Source organism: Sinohyriopsis cumingii, chromosome 16 (genome assembly GCF_028554795.1).
Source record: "Sinohyriopsis cumingii isolate HCF-2022 chromosome 16, ASM2855479v2, whole genome shotgun sequence".
NCBI lineage: Eukaryota > Metazoa > Mollusca > Bivalvia > Unionida > Unionidae > Sinohyriopsis > Sinohyriopsis cumingii.
In genome coordinates, this window is record NC_142976.1 from 81,654,204 (window position 1) to 81,674,725 (window position 20,522).

At 35.4% G+C, this 20,522-nt stretch overlaps 1 protein-coding gene across 1 annotated transcript; it reads left to right on the forward strand.

Annotated features, from left to right (window-relative positions):
• Positions 1–475: 475 nt before the first annotated feature.
• LOC149780892 (uncharacterized) lies at positions 476–6,365 on the forward strand. The gene has a single exon (XM_089937989.1). It carries the CDS (start codon positions 553–555, stop codon positions 1,678–1,680), a length of 1,128 nt encoding a protein of 375 aa, XP_089794115.1. The 5' UTR covers positions 476–552; the 3' UTR covers positions 1,681–6,365.
• Positions 6,366–20,522: the final 14,157 nt, after the last annotated feature.

Here is a 20,522-nt window from a genome sequence, read left to right on the forward strand (position 1 = left end):
AATACTTTTGGAAATGGAGAAGTTTGTGACGCCGTCGAAAAGGAAAGTAGCTTGAAAAGAGTTTGGAGTGTTTATAAATATTTGTCAGCAATGAAAAAGTCATATAAATAGAGTTTGGAATGTTTATAAATATTTGTCAACAATAAAATAATCATATAAATAGAGTTGAACGCTTAATATGACGATTTTAATAGTTTCTTGCAATAATATAATAAAAGCGTTTAAATTCACGTTGAAGGACTAAACCATGGTACGTCGAGGATAATACTTGAATAACTGTATATGAACCATGGTACGTCCAGGATAATACTTGAATAACTGCATAATCCATCAAATACTATTTCCTTTCAAAGTAATGACAGAGCAGTTTATACAAGCGTCGTTTAGATTTATCGGTCACATGTCAAGCACTCGTATGAACCATTAAGTTAGTTCAAGTGCCCGATATTCTGTAAGAGCTTTAGTTCCTGTTCAACTTCCTCACTGCCTTCTACATTTATTTGCAACATCACAGCTGCTTAAATATACAGTTATACATTTTCTTGAGACAGTATGATTGCAGGAGTTTCTTGTTTGTTATTCCCACTTTTGATTGTTTGTGTTAGTGGAAATCAGTTTGACCCACATTTATTCCCTAAAATGGGCCCCTTTTTTGAGGGATGGTACATGAGAATTACGGATTTCGACAGGCGCGACAGCCTTGGGATTTTGTTTGGACATGTATTGCCTAAGCAAGGAATAAATACTTCCGAGCCATTGGTAATGGCATCGATTCTTCGGAGGGAAAACTGTCAGAAAAGAGTTTGCCAACTTGTTTCATACAACGCCAAATTTACGCCCGCTCAAACAAAAGTTACCGTCAACGGAAAGCCCGTCATTTCAAACCCGGATGATACATCCTCAGCGAATTTCCAGTTTGAGATGAATTCTGGATCAGAAGGAGGTTTATTCACCCAGAATGCCAACTCGACAACCTTTAACTTTAGGATCGGTAACTTGTCTCTCAGAGGGGAATTAGGGCCCAATGTTCCATGGGCCCCAAAAAGAGGGGGACCTGAAGGTTGGTTAAGTAATCTACCTCTTCCGCTCCACTGGTTTGTGTACAGTCTTCGTTCTCCTCTCAAAATGTACGATCTCACTGATATTGGAAGAAAGCAGACGATTGTAGGACACCATGGTGTCGCCCATCTTGAAAAGAACTGGGGACTTTCTTTTCCCAAAGCATGGATATGGGCCGAAGGTGTTTCAGATTACACCCAGAACATTTCATTCGCACTCTCGGGTGGACTAGTTCAATTTCCATTGATTTCTTTGAGTGCATATCTCATTGGATATCGGAACCCTCTTGAAAATATTGATATTAACTTCCGACCTGATAATAGTGTTGTCAACTTACAAAAAGATGACTGTAAAATGGAAGTGAACATCAGTGCAAAATCTTTGTTTTACACCCTCAAGATAAATCTCTTCAGCACAAATTCTTCTTTCAGTTCGTGTCTATTTGGGCCGCAGGAAACTGGTTTCAGGAAAGCTTGTGTCGAAAGCTATGATGCCATTGCCAACATACAGGTTTATAAAGCATCCGTCTTTGTTCGTAAGCTCATCGACAAACAAACGCTGACAGATATTGCATTGGAATTTGGTGGAACATATGTTTGCGGGAATATGTGTATGACATAACTGTGATTTTATCTTGAGTCTCATTTTGAAGTTTGTAGTCCATCTTGACTTAATACAAGTTCTTGCTTTCTAATTTTCTTTTACCTATAACTTCTTCTTTGGAGTCATACAAATGGCTCATACAAACGACGGAAGATTCCACTTTGCATGCATAGCTATGCATACCAATTAATAATTAACAAAAAATAGTGGCTTTTTGCAGACTTTCTTGGAAATTGTCAACATGGGCGACACAGTTTGACATTGAAGATTCACGATCACACTTTGACATCTGTTCCAGTCAGAATTACTTCCCTTAGAATTGATATTGGCCATCTCTAGCGTCTACAATCCTTGGAGTTATTAATGAGAGGAACAGTGATTTATTTTTACTTATCATAATATAAATACTGCGAAATAGATCTAAAAATACCGGTTATACTACACATTGTATTAGTTCTATTCTTGTAAAAGTCGTTTTATGTATTTTTTTCAAGACATATCGGTATCTTGTACTCATTCGGTTTTGATGGAATTAATTTCTCTCATAAATATTTTTTTTTAAATGGCAGTCTTAACCAGAATATGGCGGACGGTGATTACAAGGGAAATAAATATAAAAGCCTATGGCAATGTATGATGCTTTCATTTTAAAAAAGTATCATGTTTTGACAATAGTAGAGGAAAAGAGGGGGACCTTGATTCTGACAGGAACCATATAAGTACAACCCAACCAAATGAAACAAATTAAAAATATTATAAAACTTATAGAGAAACCCCTGCAACATAATAACTATCTGAAAAATTTTTTTCGTCAAAATTCTTTTTGATGTTTTACTGGATGACAAACGTACAGCAACTAGTGGAGGATAAAAAAGACATTTAAAGTCTTTAAAATTTTAGGAGGCCATGGGTGGGGGGACGGAACACTTCAAGAGCCGATAGCTTAATATAAATGAAAATATTAAGACTTTTTACTGTTAACCATTTTGGAAGTATCCAGCAACTCTAAAGAATTTTTTTAATTTGTTTTGTTTTTAATGATGGTATGTTACTAAATATTTAGTAAATGAGAGTTGATTCTGATTTCACTTCTACTAATTACACCCATTATGGAAGTGTTATATGATGGATAACGATGCTTGCATAATATATGTGATTTCTTGTGAAGAGTTCAGTCTAGTTTGCACGCACTCTGTTATTCAAATTAGCTCGTGTAGAGGTAGTAATGATTAAAAAGTAAAACAAGATATTTATTTCTAGAAGGTTTTATATGAGTGTTAAGTTTTCAATTGAGCAGCCACGGTTTTTCACTGGTTAGCATGTCGAAAGTTGTGGGTTTTAATCATACCGTTGGATTAAGAGAATCCATGTTGGAGTTTGCAACGAGGCAAGGAAATCCCAGTTAAGGGTTTATATTATTTGTCTCCCCGCGAAGCTCTGCAGAGTGTGTGTGTGTGGAGGGGGGGGGGAGGGACAAAAAATTGTAACTGGGATTTCCTTGTCTTGGTAAGAACACCGACATAGATTATTTTTCTCACCTAGAGTTTTCCATTTAAATTAAAACAATTATAATTGCCTCTCACTCTTATAAAGGTGATCAGGTTTTGTATTTTTTAATGAAAATCTGAATAATCATATTAATGAGGGCAATGGGATGCCCAGTCGACTCTATAATCATGTTAATGAGGGCAATGGAGTTCCCAGTCGACTCTAAGTACACAAGTTCTACGCATAAGCAAATAGAAACATAAAATCATTTGATATTATTACTGTATTATCATATTTAATCGAAGATGAAAATAACAATAAACAATGAATGTCTTATATACCGAGAACTTTTAACTTTCCACAGTTCTAATTTGGAAAACGTTGCATCGTAAGCGAAGGTACAATAAAGTACACAGCTTTAACGAAGTGTATAATGACTGAGCAGATTTCTAATTCTTGATATTCTTGACAATTTATATTTCCTGTCCTGGAAATATGGCAAGTGTTGCTATTACTGGTACAACGATACACTACATGGAAATCTTGTGGAAAAGCGTGTGGGCTGATGAATGAACCACTCTGATTGGTAAGTGCAGGAATTTTCATTTGTTTGCAAAGTTTGATTCAACTGGGGCTGGTTGGGGTTTATTGTATACTCGAATTAAACAAGTGGGTATACAGTATGCTCGAATTAAACACGTGGGTACACATTATAGTCGAATTAAACACGAGATTACAAAGTATACTCGAATTAAACACGTGGGTAAGCAGTATACTCAAAATAAACACGAGGGTACACTGTATAATCGAATTAAACACGGACTTCAGCATTGTAGCCTTGTATTTTACAGTGTCCCTTTTCTGACTTGCAATTCCATTCTATCTCGGTTACAGTGTCGCTTAATGGGGGTCTTACGAAACTCCATGACGGTTAATTTGTCATTCAATGGGGATGTTAAGAAACTCCCTTAATATTCTTGTGAATCAGTTTAAATAAAAAGTCGATAATTGATTTTTGATAATCAACAACCTTTGGTTTGAATCTGTTGGACATAGTGTCTGCATTGCTCATGGATAATTTCATTTCCGCCTGGTTGAGTTGCCTGTGTCCCTGAGCGTGTAACGGCTAATCAGTACATTTGTCGTCTGTCATGTTTTGGAGGCTTGGGATGTACTAAATAAAGTAAGTTTATATTATATGTAATTTGTTATTCACAAATTTTACTTGTCCTGAATGATTTTGTCCCGAAAAGTAGAACGGTTTAAAATAAAGAGCATTAATCGTTAGTGGGGGGGGGGGAGCATTCAACTATCGTTTAGAATATTTGGTCTTTTGGCTATTCCAAGCAATCTTTGATTGTTTTTTATTGATCGTTACTATCTCTAAATATAAAAGCCGAAGTAAGATATTTCAATTTGCAACAGTTGCATACTGGACACAGTTCGTGTGTATTGTGAAAGCCAACGTCATATATATATTTCAGTTTGCAAACAGAGAAAAATTGATTATAATTCTTTTGTATTAAAAGGTCACATTTGTGAATTTGTTCTTGTGCAAATGTACGTATGAAGTTTTCATATGATCAGTATCTTAAACCCTTCCATAATTACAGAGGGGTGTGGGTGTGTGGGTGGGTGTGTGGGTGGGTGTGTGCGATAGAGACAGAATTTTACGTTGTTACGAATCTTTGTTCTTAAATTAAGTAACTAAAAGATACAAAACCAACAAGTTTTGAAAAACTTAGCAAATAATTGTAATTATCTAAGTTATAAAATGAACATTTAAAGGGAGCTTACAGTATTATGAATTAAATCCAAAATAATCCTCTAAAATTCCATAAGTTCAAAAGAATCGAGTGTTCCGAATTTGTTCCAGGTCTTTGAATATACCGCTGTTCCAATAGTCTCAACGTAATAGTTTAGTCAGAGTCAAAGAGCACCTTGTAAGTACAACGAATAATCCAAACAAATGGTTTACTTTCAGATTATCTCTAAACACAACACAAAACGCATTTGCAGACTGATATTAAAACAAGAACCTATGAAATAAGAATATAGGAATTAAATAACTGTTCAACTCTTTCTCCTTATGCACACTCTTACGGCTCTACATTGCAATAATGTTTACGTGACTTATATCACAATTTTCCTCGTCTCAATTAACTCAACAATATATAAATAACACGTCATGTATCCATTTATTTATAATAATGAGAGAAATTACCATGTCATGAGTTTTTCAGCTATTCCTGAATTATGCCCCTTGCTTAGCAATTATCTCATGCTCAGAATTCATGAAATAAGAACCCAACGCTGTTTTTTGGTAGGTTAATTCAGAAGAGACATGTAGCATATTTGTCTGTGCATATGTTGTCCGTCTATATTTCTTCGTCGATCCTTTACAGAGTGTGTCAATTATAGGTAAAGTTTTGCACTTAGATCAGTTTCTGGCGCACTGTTGGCTTTCCGTTTGTGCACCTTTGTGTGTGTTTGCGTCATGGTGAGTACTACGGCCAAATGCAGATATCTGACCAACATTTCACTTTTTTGTGGAATAATGACTGCATTGACAAGATATAAAATTTTGTGAGAAGTGGCATGGAGGTCATTCTTTTTTCCTCGTTTATTTTCCAGGCATTAGTTAAACACATCACTCAGTTCACACTCAGGTATACGCGAGTAAAATAAACGTTTATTTTCCCTGACATGTAATGAACGTCATATCTATATTTCATTACAGATGTGAAAATTTATTGAATTCGTGTTTCAAGAAGATATTATGGGTGGATATTTCAAATATTTTGTTCGGTCTCTCTTGTTCTTGGCTGCTATTTTTGCGTCATTTGTCTCTCTGTTTATTCAATTCTTCGCCCATCGCTCAAATATATATTCGAAATAGTCAAGAGATTTCAAATTGGTCTCGCACTTGCGAATTTGTATATAAAAGCTTCGAAACAACTCGAACCTCTCTCTCTCTCTCTCTCTCTCTCACACACACACACACACACACACACACACACAAGTCCTGTGTGTATCTGTGAGAGAGAGAGAGAGAGAGAGAGAGAGAGAGAGAGAGAGAGAGAGATTTGTTTCGAAGGTTTTATTGTGTTGGTAATTATTTGCTTATTATTTATTTAGTAATTATCAACTTAAAAATTACGAACAAGCACGGTTAGATAATTTCACATGGCCCAATAAAGACTTTTAAGCCTCTAGCTGTAATTTCTTTTTTCTTTGCTTGTTGAACAAAGTTTGAAACTTGCAAACCGTACATTTGCCTTACATAATCTTGTTTATCATGACAAGGTTTCAAGTACTTCATTACTTCCGGCCTGTTAACAGAATAATAATTGCTGTCTCCACCAGAAATGACGATAAACTGATATTGCTATCGAGTCTGATTCTACACAAATATTAAATGTCCTTAGTGATTGGTTGATGAATAACCCAAGTTCAAACTTGAGTTCAGAAGCTTTATGATCGAAGTCAGACGGGTTTTTCTAGTTTGACGCGTACACTTTTAAAATGTCACTCGTAATGAAACGCTTGTAATCGCACGAGCTGTTTCAGTTCAAGTGTTTCCTTTACTCGTCGCCTTTCTTATACATAGGTAATACATCATTAACAACATGATGTGCGACACGTTTACCGCGGCACTCGGAAAAGACTTTTGAACCCTCGAGCTCAAACTCTCTTCCCTCATGCAATGACAAACGTGTCTCAAAGTCAGCGGTACCTGATTCACTTAATATTAGGTTCAAGTATTTAGAACTGATACCATCGAAATGTAAAAAATAGTTCTTACTGATTTCGAAACAGAAGCTTTTGTATTATATGCTATATTACTACTTCTACTACTTTGTCTTATTCCGCATGCAACCAGTTTCATCCGATTGCCATATTTGTTTAATTGCACTGATATAATACCATAAAATTTATAGGGCTTAAAGTCCTTCATAAATTCACATGCAACTTTATGTCGAAAATTCATTTTTTTCGGTAACAAGTTTATCATGCGAATGGAACTCTGCAGAGCCCAAACCTGGCTTTCTGTGTCTCCACAACCAGATGGTTTGCCGGGAAGTAGGTAGCTTGTTCGTATCTATGAATGTTTATAGTTGTGATTTTGATAATTTAAAACATAATATATAAAACTGTAAATGTAATAAAATCTACTTAAATGAAGTTCATAAGCGTGTATATATATATATATATATATATATATATATATATATATATATATATATATATATATATATATATTAGATAAATAGCACTCAGCTAATAAGTTGATAACCCAGCAATAAGGAGTCTACGCACATTAGGTTGGACTTTTGTGCATTGAAAGTCCGCTACCAGCGCCAATTAACACAGCCATAAAAGAGTGTGTTGTCTCTCATTCAACTGAGTCTTGAAATATCACAAAAGTTACACATCATTTGCTTGATCTAAGTAAAACCATGAGACCTAAATCTCCAAGAGATAGATATAGATTAAAAATGACAATCCCACAGTCTATTTGCTAAAATCCTAGTTGTCTTGTGTAGAATAACTTTGTAAAAGCCTTGTTTTGTGGCTTATAAATGTATATATATTTTTTTCTCGTTTTGTTGTAAAAGTTGATAGTTTGATAAACGGGCCATTTGTTAGTCTATATTCTTCCTAAGATGCCTCGGTGCTGACGGAAAATAGAAATCAATTTCATATTTTATAAGTAGTGCTAATTTGTCTCAATGTTTTCAGTACTGATTTTATTTTGTTTCCTTCTTTTTACATTCTATGTAATTTATTAGCAGATACTAGATAAGACTTATTCTCTCGTGGCTACAATACAATATTTATACTCAAGACTTTTAGTTTTGACTTTAAAAATATTCCAAATACATCCATTTATTAATCTCTATGCCTTATTTACCAAGCCATACTTTTCTTTGATGATTCTGGTAGTGGATACATATCCGGCATATATCAGACATTGCGGAGACATATTTATTCAATGATACATACTTAAGCCAAAGTACTTCCGCATGGCACGCTCTATTAGCTTGACCAAGGATAGGATCGAGGAAGTAATACTAGTTGAATGTAATCAACTGTAGCCTGTTTCCATAGATTTCTCTTCCGGTCGGATTAAAATGTTTTCACTGAACTAGCACTTGCTAATTGGGCGCTGTGTAGCCCCCCGCCCTCCGCAGTTTTAATTGATTTTTGGCAAGAAATGTTTCTTTGCTGTTAGATAATTTTCTAGACATGATCCAGTATTGTAGATAGCAATTTAACTGGCATCATCGTCTCTTTCGAAACTGAATTGTTACTTCTTTCTTTAGTCTGTCAAACTCTTGTCGGTTTTCAGAGTTGTTTTCTTTCTTTTTATTACAATAGCACTTCAATATACGAATGTAACTTGTTTATATCTTCTTTTAGTCAAGCGGGAAAGTTGTCGGTTCTGAGATTTTTTATTTGAAATTTCTTCATTAAAATCTAATGCTTTGCATTTCTCCATAGAGCATCTGTTTATATTTTCCAATATTTATTTTTCAATAACATATTACCTTTTTCTTTTTGTAATTAGTTGAAAGACAAACTGGCAAACGCTAAAGAAAAAAACGAAATACAGCAGTTACAACGCTTGTAGTCATTCCAGGTTTTAACAATAAAGAAGTGACAGCCCAAGATATACATCAGAAATCCCCATGTACAAACAGTAGAAATATAAGTGAAGACAGACAGCATAATCAATTTTCAAAAGAGTTAGCGCAAAAGGATTCCATAAAACTAATGTAAAAACCCACCATGGTGCAATAGTGAACACTATTATGTGGAAAATATTGAAAATGGATATGTCGCAATATCATACTCTGATTCTTGTAATTGGTGGCAACAATTACAGTAATTGCCAATATCTAAATGCCATTAGGTCCAAAGATACAGTGCAAATTATCATCTTAGGTCTACAGCCAAGAAAGGATGTACATGTGACTCCAGTAAATGATATCTTCCGTACTTTGTGTGAAAACTTTCAATTGCACTTTGTTCCACAATACAAGTGGTATGGACTTCTTAATAACATTCTAAGCAAACATGCATCAACAAAAATAAAACGAGTCAAACACCAATATTAGCCTAAATGGACAACTGCTGAAATACAGGAGACAAGGCATATAATGGATACATTTCATCAAAATAAAGAATAGAAAGGTCGTAGAAAATGACGAAATAAAGTAAATGTTTTAATACGTAAATCTAACAAAAATTGCCATATAACTTGTATTAAAGAAAACAAACATTCTAGCTACTCGTGGCAGGATCTGAATGAGCTCCAGTCCATTAAAAACATTCCATTCCAACTCACCTGAGCTATAATGACGTCCTTGCTTCTTCAGTGCATGATATAGCTGACATGTTTAACCAGTTTCTCACCAAAGAGACGTTCTTTACACCCTTAGCAAAATAACTCAAAACGGCATGTTCTAAAGATCAAGTGTGACCAAATGTTCTACAGTTATCTGCACCAGATCTGTTATCTACTTGATTAACCTCAAATGTTTCCCAAATAAGCTAAAATATGCTAATATTACTCCTATTTTTAAAGACGTTATCCTGTAAATAATAGACTAGCACATTTGTCAAAAACGTTTGAAAACCATGTAGCGAAACAGGTTTATAACTACTTTAATACCTTTTCCCCTTTCCACAAAGAGCAGTAAGGTTTCCGCAAAGGGCATTCATGTCACAAAATTGACTGCTCAATGGCTGAAAGAAATGAATCATGGTGACCTAACTGGCATACAATTGTTGGACTATCAGAAAGCCTTTGATCTCGTTTAGCATAACATTCTCCTAAGTAAGCGACATTGTTATGGATTTCTTAACCATTCAAAAAATTGGTTTAATTCATATTTACTTGATATGAAGTAGCAAGTCTCTATTATAATGTCGACTCTGTCCCAGTTACATAAAACATGGTTCTCCACAAGGCGCTGAACTTGGCCCCCTTCTCTTTCTTTTATTTACCAGTGACCTTCCACTATGTATTCAACATAAAAATACTGACACTTTTTCAGACGATGCAACAAGTTCTTCATAAAGTAGCAATGTCTATACCCTGGAATGCAAACTAAGCCCAGACCTTACATTGATTGAGGAGTGGTCAAAACAAAAAAAGATGGTAGTAAAGGAATCTAAGATAAAATAGATGCTTATATTAACATTTTAAATTTTTTAAAAGAAAAATGATTATCACTGTTTATTAATAATATGGCAATTGACAATGTACACGATGAGAGGCTGTTGTGAGTATTCGTTGAAAGAAATCTTAAGTGGGGAAAAGAAGTAGATAATATGTGTAGGTCTCTCACATAATTTTTTATTATTTCTTAGTAGAATAAACAAGTACCTGACGCTGGACTTCATGATGCTCTACTATAACGCTTATATACTTCCAATAACTGACTACTGTTCAACAATATGGAGAATGTGTACTAGTTCCCAACTAGACATGATTAACAAGCTTCAACATCGAGCTGCTCGATTGATTATTACTGTCCTCATTGATGCATCATTATCAGACATATGCACATAATTAAAATGGAAAAAAATAGACGAGAGAATACATTTTCTAAAAGCTATTCTGGTTTTAAAATAATAATAAGGGAGATTTCCAGAGTACATGACTAAGTTATTTTGCAAAATGTCTTCTCTCTATAATCCAAAATTGAATTTTAAGAATTTAGAATAACTAAAACTTTGCATTGAACAATCGGAAAGACGTTTACAGTATTCAGGGGCTGGATTATGGAACTCATTTCCTGCTCACATTCGATCTTCTAATTATGTTAAATCCTTTAAAAAATGTACATGCAGTATTTCAAACCTACATATTAACGAACTAGAAAAAAAATTGAGCTCGGGGATTAATCGTAACTGAACTCTTCAAATTTATCACTTGCTTGTTTTTCATCTTTTATATTAGCATATTTTCAAAGTATGTAAAACTCTCTTATGTATATAAATGCACTTATTAACATCTCTCTGGTTGTACCTAATGTTGTTTTACGAAAAAGTATTATACCGATGTAAACTTTATTACATGCCACATATCTACAGAATAGCTTAATGCTACATCTAAGCTGAAGTGATCATTAACTGATGTGTATACATGAAGATCTTGTTGAAAGTCATTTTCATAACATTATTGCAGAGATGAGACAAAAATTTATATACGCAGTTGAACCCTCCAACATTCATCATTTATATTGGTATGTATTTGTAGACGCGCTTACTTGTAAATATTTATTTTCATGAGAGAGAAAAATGTGCCTATAAATATACTTGTTGTTTTTTTTTTGTTTTTTTGACAGGGCCTTAGGGGAGATTAGTTGTATTGAACTGAGATATCTCTTTAAATAAAGACATTATTATTATTATTATTATTATTATTATTATTCTATCTTGTAACGAGCACATTCAGAGCATCTGTAGTGGCAGAAAACTTTAGGAGTTCTGAATGATCAGACTCGGCCATATTCACAACTGCTCGGTCAGTCCAGCAGGTCATATTTCGAATGTACGCTTATGACTGACGTTTAGACCACCTCGGCTATTTACAAAACAGGTTAGACAGAGAACTTGCGAATGTAAGGAAATGTTTTTCATTCGAAACTTCTCAGTCAGTGGTGTGGTCTACCCAACTGTAGAAATAGGGCAATTCGAATAGATTGCGGCTTCTTTCTTTTTGAAAGTACTTCTGTCGAACAAAATCTATGATTTTCTGCAAATTACAACACCGACACATATCTGATTTCTTTGTTTTTTGTTTTTTGTTCTGCAGAAGCAGCCAAGATGGTCATAATGAGGGGTCAAATGGGAACACCCCAGGCCTATCCACTAATGATGAGAAATAATACAACCAGCTAAAGTTGTCCTAATTTCAGAGATAAAGAGAACCGAGAAGGTCACGTAACAAAGGATCACTGAGTGATTAATTCATTTTTGGCACAGAGGGAATGCGTATTCTTTCCTTTAATCATGCATAATGTCCTGACATCTGGGTATAGGGCAATAGGACTCTACCCTAAACCCTGAGGATGGCACTCTCTCAGCCATAGACCTAACCATCACTACCCCAAAATTGGCTCAAATCACAAATTGGTGGGTGGATCAGGAAGATAAGTTAGGAAGTGACCATTTTCCCATCACAATCAATATTCAAACAAAAACTCAACACATTCCAAACGAAACCCCACCTAAATGGAGGTACCAACAGGCAGACTGGGACCAATTCCAATTATTACTAGCTAGAGTAAATCCAGATAACTTAGAAAGCCCAAGTATTGACATGTATTATGATAACATAACAGACACAATTATAGAAGCAGCTAACCGATGCATACCAAAGACAACTAATATCCAAAATAAAAACCCTGTACCATGGTGGACTAAACAGTGCACTATAGCACATAAAGACAAAGAAAGGGCCTTAAATAAATATGAACGCACCAAAAATTATATCTACTTCCAGCAATATAAAGATAAAGAAAAAGCACTAAAACAAACTATAAAAACTGCTAAAATTAATCTATGGCAAACCTTTTGCTCTAAACTGAGTCTAAAATCAAACTCAAAACAAATATGGGACGAGATAAAAGTCATCAAAGGGAAAGCAACTACCTCAGCCCCAAAAATTAAAAATGCCATAACAAAAGGCAGACCTCCTAGCGAAGCATTTTTCGAACATGAGTAGCAACAATAATCACACCAGAAATTTTCAAGAACACAAAAAAACTAATGGAGGGAACCCAACCTCAAATGTTTCAAGACCAAGGAACAAAATATAGCGACATCACAGTACATGAATGGAAGATAGCCCTACGATCCAAAAGCGGAACGTCCCCGGTAAGGATCAGTTAGGTTACATTATCTACAAAAAAACTACCTATCAATATAGCAATAGCCATAATCAAACTCTTTAATAGGATATGGGATAAAGGCCAACTACCCACCAAATGGAAACAGGCCATAGTAATACCAATCCCCAAGCTAGGTAAAGATCCCAACAACATAAATTCGTACCGACCCATCTCCCTTAACAAACAATATTTGCAAAATAATGGAGACAATAATTGCAAATAGGTTAAAACACCACCTAGAAACCAAAAACCTACTCTCCATAAATCAATGTGGCTTTCGGAACAAACGGTCCACCACTGACCAACTTCTCAGATTGGAAACAGACATCAAACTCGCTTTTAACGCACATAGGAAAACCGATCGCAACCTCATAGCGGTTTTTTTAGACCTAGAAAAAGCTTTCGACCTAGTATGGACCAATGGACTAATGGCCAAATTAAACCAATTTGGAATAACTGGACGCTTGTTCAACTGGATTGGCGATTTCCTCACAGGCCGGAAAATTACCACAAGAATAGGCAACACCCATTCGGAAGAATTTTCACTTGAAAATGGAACACCGCAAGGTAGTGTAATAAGTCCCTTACTATTTAACCTAATGGTAAACGACCTTGACCTCAATGCAGCCTCCACAAAAATAAACTTGTCACAATTTGCAGATGATAGTGGCATATGGAGGAATGGAAATCCTGCCAATAATACAGTAGTTAAAGAAATCCAGCAGAGCCTAGACAACATAGGGAGATGGGCGGACAAATGGGGTTTCAAAATATCTCATGAAAAAACTGTGGCAATCATATTCACCCCCAAACGAAATAACAACCTAGTCTATCCAAACTTCTATATACAAAATCAATTAATCAAATACGTAACAGTAGTAAAATTCCTAGGAATGTTCTTTGACAACCACCTCACATGGAAACAGCACATTGAACAACTCACCCAGAATTGTAACAAAGATCTCAATTTACTCAGGAACATCAGAGGGACTGACTGGGGATCCAACCAGGAAACCCTCCTCACGATATATAAAAGCCTAATTAGATCAAAACTGGATTACGGTTGCCAAGCATATAACTCGGCTAAGCAACCTGTACTACAAAAACTTGACACTATCCAGAGAAAAGCCTTACTATTATGCACAGGAACACTCCCCTCAACATCATTAGAAGAACTACAAACACTAACAGGAGAACTACCCTTAAAATTACGTAGGCAAGAACTGCTCCTCCGATACTCCATTCGATTAGATACCCACCAAGACAACCATCCCACCAAAATAACTATAAATAAGTGTAAAGTTGTCTTCAAACCCAAAATCATACCCATCACACCAAGTGGCAAAGTAATCTTTGAACTAAGAGAAAAGATACCTCTACTAAAAAAAACAGGTAACAAACAATACAGACCAGAACAAATCACCATGGTTCCAAAACCACTAAGGATTAACACTGAAGCTACCAAATTAGGCAATAAAGAAGGACAAGAAAACTTACTAAAACCTGTACTGGTAAACGAAATCAACCAAAAATACCCGGACTATGTTAAAATATATACCGATGGATCAAAAACAAACAACCCACCAAGAACAGCAGCAGCAATAGTCATCCCTGAATTCAATATACAAACGGGATCCAGATTACCTGACTATTGCTGCATTTACACCACTGAATTCTGGGCTATACTTGAATCACTACAATAGATCAAAGACAACCAAATACCTAAAGCAGTCATTATAAGCGATTCCCTAAGCGTTATCAAATCGATCCAAAATCGCAATACACACTTTAGGGAACAATTCCTCGACAGAGCATGCCAATTAATCGACGATATCACCACAGCACATCAATTAGTCGAGCTCATGTGGATACCGTCGCACATTGGAATCTCTGGCAACGAAACAGCAGACAAAGTTGCAAAAACCAAACTAGGAGATCAAAACTCTATCAAGCTTAACTATAGCTCTACAGAAGCAATAAGCTTCGCACAAACATATATAGACCAAACATGGCAAGATTTGGAACTCCTCCACAAAAGGTAAAAAGCACCATGAAACCAAAATAAAAAACGTAGATAGGAACATACAGCTACCTAAGGGTACCTATTTAGAACAGAAAACCATAAACAGGATAATAACTGGAAAAACTAAACTAGCAAGCAGTTTTGGAAGGTTTATAGGACCCAAACCAGCAACCATTAACTGCTTTAACTGCCACACCACCGAAGATCTACACCACGTATTCAATATATGCCCAAAATATCAACCCGCTCGGAAAATATTTATCAAAAACCAAAAAGAGATTGGATCACCACACACATACCCAGATTTACTTATGGACTCTAATAAAAATAAACAATCAGCATATAAAAATATAAATCAATTCATAGACTCAGCAGGACCTAGGAACAAAATATAATTACTATCCCCACAAAACCAAAAGACCCAGTAACTAGCTAAATAAATGTAGAAGCCACCACATAAAAAACCATAACATATCATTCAGTTTTATAAAGTATTAATAAATAATTCACTTACGAAGCACCTATAAAAAAGTAAGGAAACCGCAAAATCGGATGTCCTAGATGTCCTTAACGAACCGAGTAATCAGCTAGGATTCCGGTCCTAGATGTCCTTAACGAACCGTGTAATCGGGTAGGACTCCGGTCTCTTGCTAAATAAAGTATAAATAACATTCAATCTCTAAAAACATCAATTAATAAATAACTTAAAGAGGTAATATCTAAAAACTTATAAATAACATAACGTAGAAAACACACCCTAAACACCTCAACTAGTAATACCATAATAACCTTGAAAATCTCTCTCATACATGATATCTACTAAGAACCTCTATAAACAGCATAGAAGATCCCCCCTCCTTTAGAACATTTTGAAGAAGAAAAAAAAAATCGAAAAAAAAAATGAAAAAAAAAATCGCAAGAAACACCAGGCAAATGCAACAAGAAACCAGCGATGTAAAGCAAGCAGGACCGTTCCCGAGCTCTCCTTCCCACTAATGACAGCCAACCATTCAACTGTAGGGACCTTTATGGACCCACAGATTGAGGCCAAACTATCAGGGTTCCTTGAATCCATAAAAGCCTGGGGGAGGTGGCACTATCCCCTTCCCCAGGAACAACTAGCAGACTGCGGTGCAGTCAGAAAAAAGTGGTACATGCACAATTGTGCGCACGCCACTATAATTAAACTCAACAACAACAACAACCCTTCAATTCACAAGGGCACGCCAGGCGACCAAAATTGGACCAACTAGTAGGGTTGGAAATACGATGGGTGAGGAATTGTGCCTCCCCTTGTGTATTATTGTTATAGTATGTATAAAACGCACTCAGTCTATTTTTAGGGCATTTTTCCTTTTGAATTTCTTTCTTTGTTATTCTTGAGTTAGATTTAGGCATTCCTGGTATTGAACATAAATTGTTTATTCTTTATATTATTTGCATTATAGTGGGATTGTGTGTATGCATGTCTCTGTGTGTGTGTGTGTACGTGGTTTTACGACGGCTTTTAAGACAAACTAGCAGGGTTCGAAATACCTTCCCTTGTGTAATATTGTTACTACTTGTGTCAAATGCAATCTCACATAAATTTAAGTTATTTTTTCTGTCTTATTGTTTCTTTTTTTTTATTATCCTTGACATAGTTCTAGGCATTGTTAGAACTGATTTAAAAGTGATTTTTTAATTCTATATAACTTGACCATTAGTGTGTGGGTGTGGGTGTGTATGTATGTGTGTGTGTGTGTGTGTGTGTGTTTCGGCGACAGTGCATAGTGAGTAGTTTATGCGTGCCCATAAGCGAAACCACTGACCCATAGCACTTTCTTTTGTTTACAGTTCAGCCTCGCAAAGATAATGCAGGTTAACCTATGACACGAACTTCATCGCCAGGTTATCTTTGCTTAGCATAATATTTTTATTAGGATTCAGGAACATAGGAAAGTTCATTACTGACAAACAAATGCAGAGCATGTAAAGGGTAAGCAGTTGTTATCAAAGTCCATATGTTAGAACTGGGGGTTGAAACAGACAACGCGAGGTAAAAAAAAAAACAAAAAAAAAAAACAAACAAAAAAAAACAACAACAACAAAAAAACAGCGTTATGGCATTTTAGTTTGTATGAATGAAGTCTACTTGCAATCAACCCTTTATCGAAGCTGCTCATTCAACTTTATGCAGGGTTGGCAAATAGAACCCCAGCATCATGACCCTAAAAATTTACATAACAACTGTCGGTCCGATATTAAATGTGGGGCAACAGTCACAAAAACAAACTGACGAATCTGTAGAGAATTTCTCCAAATCTAGTCGACGTGGTTTCTCCAAATTGATCTAGATTATCCTATCTTTCAATCCAGAAGACCAATGTATAACCATTGCAATTGGAAATTTCACCTGTATTTTCCAAGCAAGCAATCTCAGACCACGTGAGTCTAGTGTTTGTAGCTTGATGAAAAGCTACCATCTGGGAATTTTCAGTAAATGTGCAATATTCTGTAAATATTGTGAATCAATGTCATGTTAAAGAAGGAAAAATAAACATAGGCTAATATGATAACATACAATGTTCATCTCATCAATTTCAGAGTTCTTGAACTTTTCCACATGTTCATACGCATGCCCCCTGCAGCTGTGTGTCGTAAACTATACAGACACTCAGGAAACACGTTTTTGTATACTTTTAGCTGTTTAACGTTTAATAATATGCATAATAACTTGTGTACCCGAATAGAATTATTCCATTAGTTTGTGTCGTTGATATATAGATATGTAACTAGCGCCCGAACATCTGTTTCCCAGTAATTGCCTTCTACTTCCATTACCTAATCGCCTAAAGATATGTTTCCCAGTAATTGTCTTCTACTTGCATTATCTAAGCGTCTGAAGATCTGTTTCCCAGTAATTGCCTTCTACTTCCATTATCTAAGCGTCTGAAGATCTGTTTCCCAGTAATTGCCTTCTATTTCCATTATCTAAGCGTCTGAAGATCTGTTTCCCAGTAATTGCCTTCTACTTCCATTACCTAATCGTCTAAAGATATGTTTCCCAGTAATTGCCTTCTACTTCCATTACCTAAGCGTCTGAAGATCTGTTTCCCAGTAATTGCCTTCTACTTCCATTATCTCAGTGTCTGAAGATCTGTTTCCCAGTAATTGCCTTCTACTTCCATTACCTAATCGTCTAAAGATATGTTTCCCAGTAATTGCCTTCTACTTCCATTACCTAATCGTCTAAAGATATGTTTCCCAGTAATTGCCTTCTACTTCCATTACCTAATCGTCTAAAGATATGTTTCCCAGTAATTGCCTTCTACTTCCATTACCTAATCGTCTAAAGATATGTTTCCTAGTAATTGCCTTCTACTTCCATTACCTAAGCGTCTGAAGATCTGTTTCCCAGTAATTGCCTTCTACTTCAATTATCTAAGCGTCTGATGATCGGTTTCCCAGTAATTGCCTTCTACTTCCATTACCTAAGCGTCTGAAGATCTGTTTCCCAGTAATTGCCTTCTACTTCCATTATCTAAGCGTCTGAAGATCTGTTTGCCAGTATATTCCCTTCTACTTCAATTATCTAAGCGTCTGATGATCTGTTTCAGAGTAATTGCCTTCTACTTCCATTATCTAAGTGTCTGAAGATTCAAGAAATGGGAAATCTTATAGACATTTGTTTGGGTTGCAACTTTTGTGTTTCCTTTCTTTTATTACTGCTAGTCCGTTAAGCTTGGCACATATAATATACCAGTCTCATAAGTATGACACATATAAGCTACTAGTCTAATAAGTATGGCACATATAATATACTAGTCTCATAAGTATGGCACACATAATCTACTTGTCTAATAAGTATCAAACACGAGATCTACTAGTCTCATAAATAAAGCACATCCAATCTACTAGACAAATTAGTATGGCTTATCAAATCTACTAGTCTAACAAGTATGGCATATCCAATCTACTTGTCTAATAAGAATGTCACATCTCATGTAGTAGTCCAACAAGTACGATACATTTATTCTACTAGTCTAATACGTATGGTTTATCCAACAATCTACTAGACTAATAACTATGAAACATGAGATCTATTAACCTAACAAGTATGGCATATCCAATCTACCGGTCTAAAAATTACGGCACATCCAATCAACCGGTCAAATAAATATGCCACATCTCATCTAGTAGTCTAAAAAGTATATATCAAAATTATTGCACATCAAATAAACTGGTTTAAAAATCATGGCACAGATAATCTACTAGTCTAATAAGTTTGGTACAACTAATCTACTAGTCTAAAAAGAATACCAATTTTGATGAGCCATCGTGAATGGATTTTGAGTTGTACTCTAATAAACGAAAGTAGTAGTGAAGGATGGATAGGAGGACAGATAAACGGATGAAAACATTTTTAAAAATCGAAGCTGCAGAATCGTAATCAGAAAAGGTACATCTGGACCACCTACTAGTCTAATATATGTAACAAATTTCATGGAGAAGTCTCAAAGATGTTTGGAGTTTTGCTTTGAAATGAACTTGTGGAGGAATAGATGCTACCATGGACCGACCAATTTACAAAAAGATCAATTGTGTTGAAGGCGAATTTGTTTCAATATAAAATGTGTACCTGATTTCACAAAGATATCTAGAAAGGTTTTGGAGTTATGCTCTGGAAACGAAAAGAATGACAGACTGACGGATGTGTAGATTAACTTCGTTAAGCCAGAATGAAAAAGCATAAGAAAATTCTGAATAATCGATTAACGCAAGAACAAAATTAGTTTTTAACGTTTACTTTATTTAATCTTGTTCGAGTCTTATATAAATTTTTCTTTGAAATTCACGATATAGAATACCTGCATAATCATCGAATGAAATTTATGAAATTTTGCTTAAACCTAGATTTAAACAAATTGACGGCACTCCAGTTAGCCCCATCTAGATTAGTCCAGTCTACTAGCTCGAGTTCACAAAACTGTGTACATAAAAGCAGAATATATTTCATTTGGACAGGTATCTATACTCATGAAAATGCATAATCAGTTTAGACTACAAGCGCCATGTTCGCATTCCGAGGAAGAGAGAGAAAATTCACCAGCTTTTGTTAGTCTCTTTTTGAGTCGTTATTACAGTCGTTTTGCGTTGAATTTTGGCGGAAAAGTTTACAGCAAGCAATGAGAATGCTCAAGTTCTTTGCAGAGGTCCTAACATTTTTATATTCTATGCTGCCATTTATATATCCGAAGAAAAAAAGGTAAAAAGACAATAGCAAGAGCTTAGGCAATAAATTGGCTGGGTTCAACACTTTAGCAGCTAGTGACAACTTTCCATCATCGCAAGGCACGAACGAAAATCCGCCACTTTCTTCTATCACAGTTGGCTGCTTGTGATATGATTTTCTCATTGCCTTTAACATGGATTAACAAACGGTCTTAATCAACAGCACA

What these genes read in the sequence shown, in the direction of transcription:
- LOC149780892 (XM_089937989.1), top strand. Translation starts at nt 553, where the DNA reads ATGATTGCAGGAGTTTCTTGTTTGTTATTCCCACTTTTGATTGTTTGT.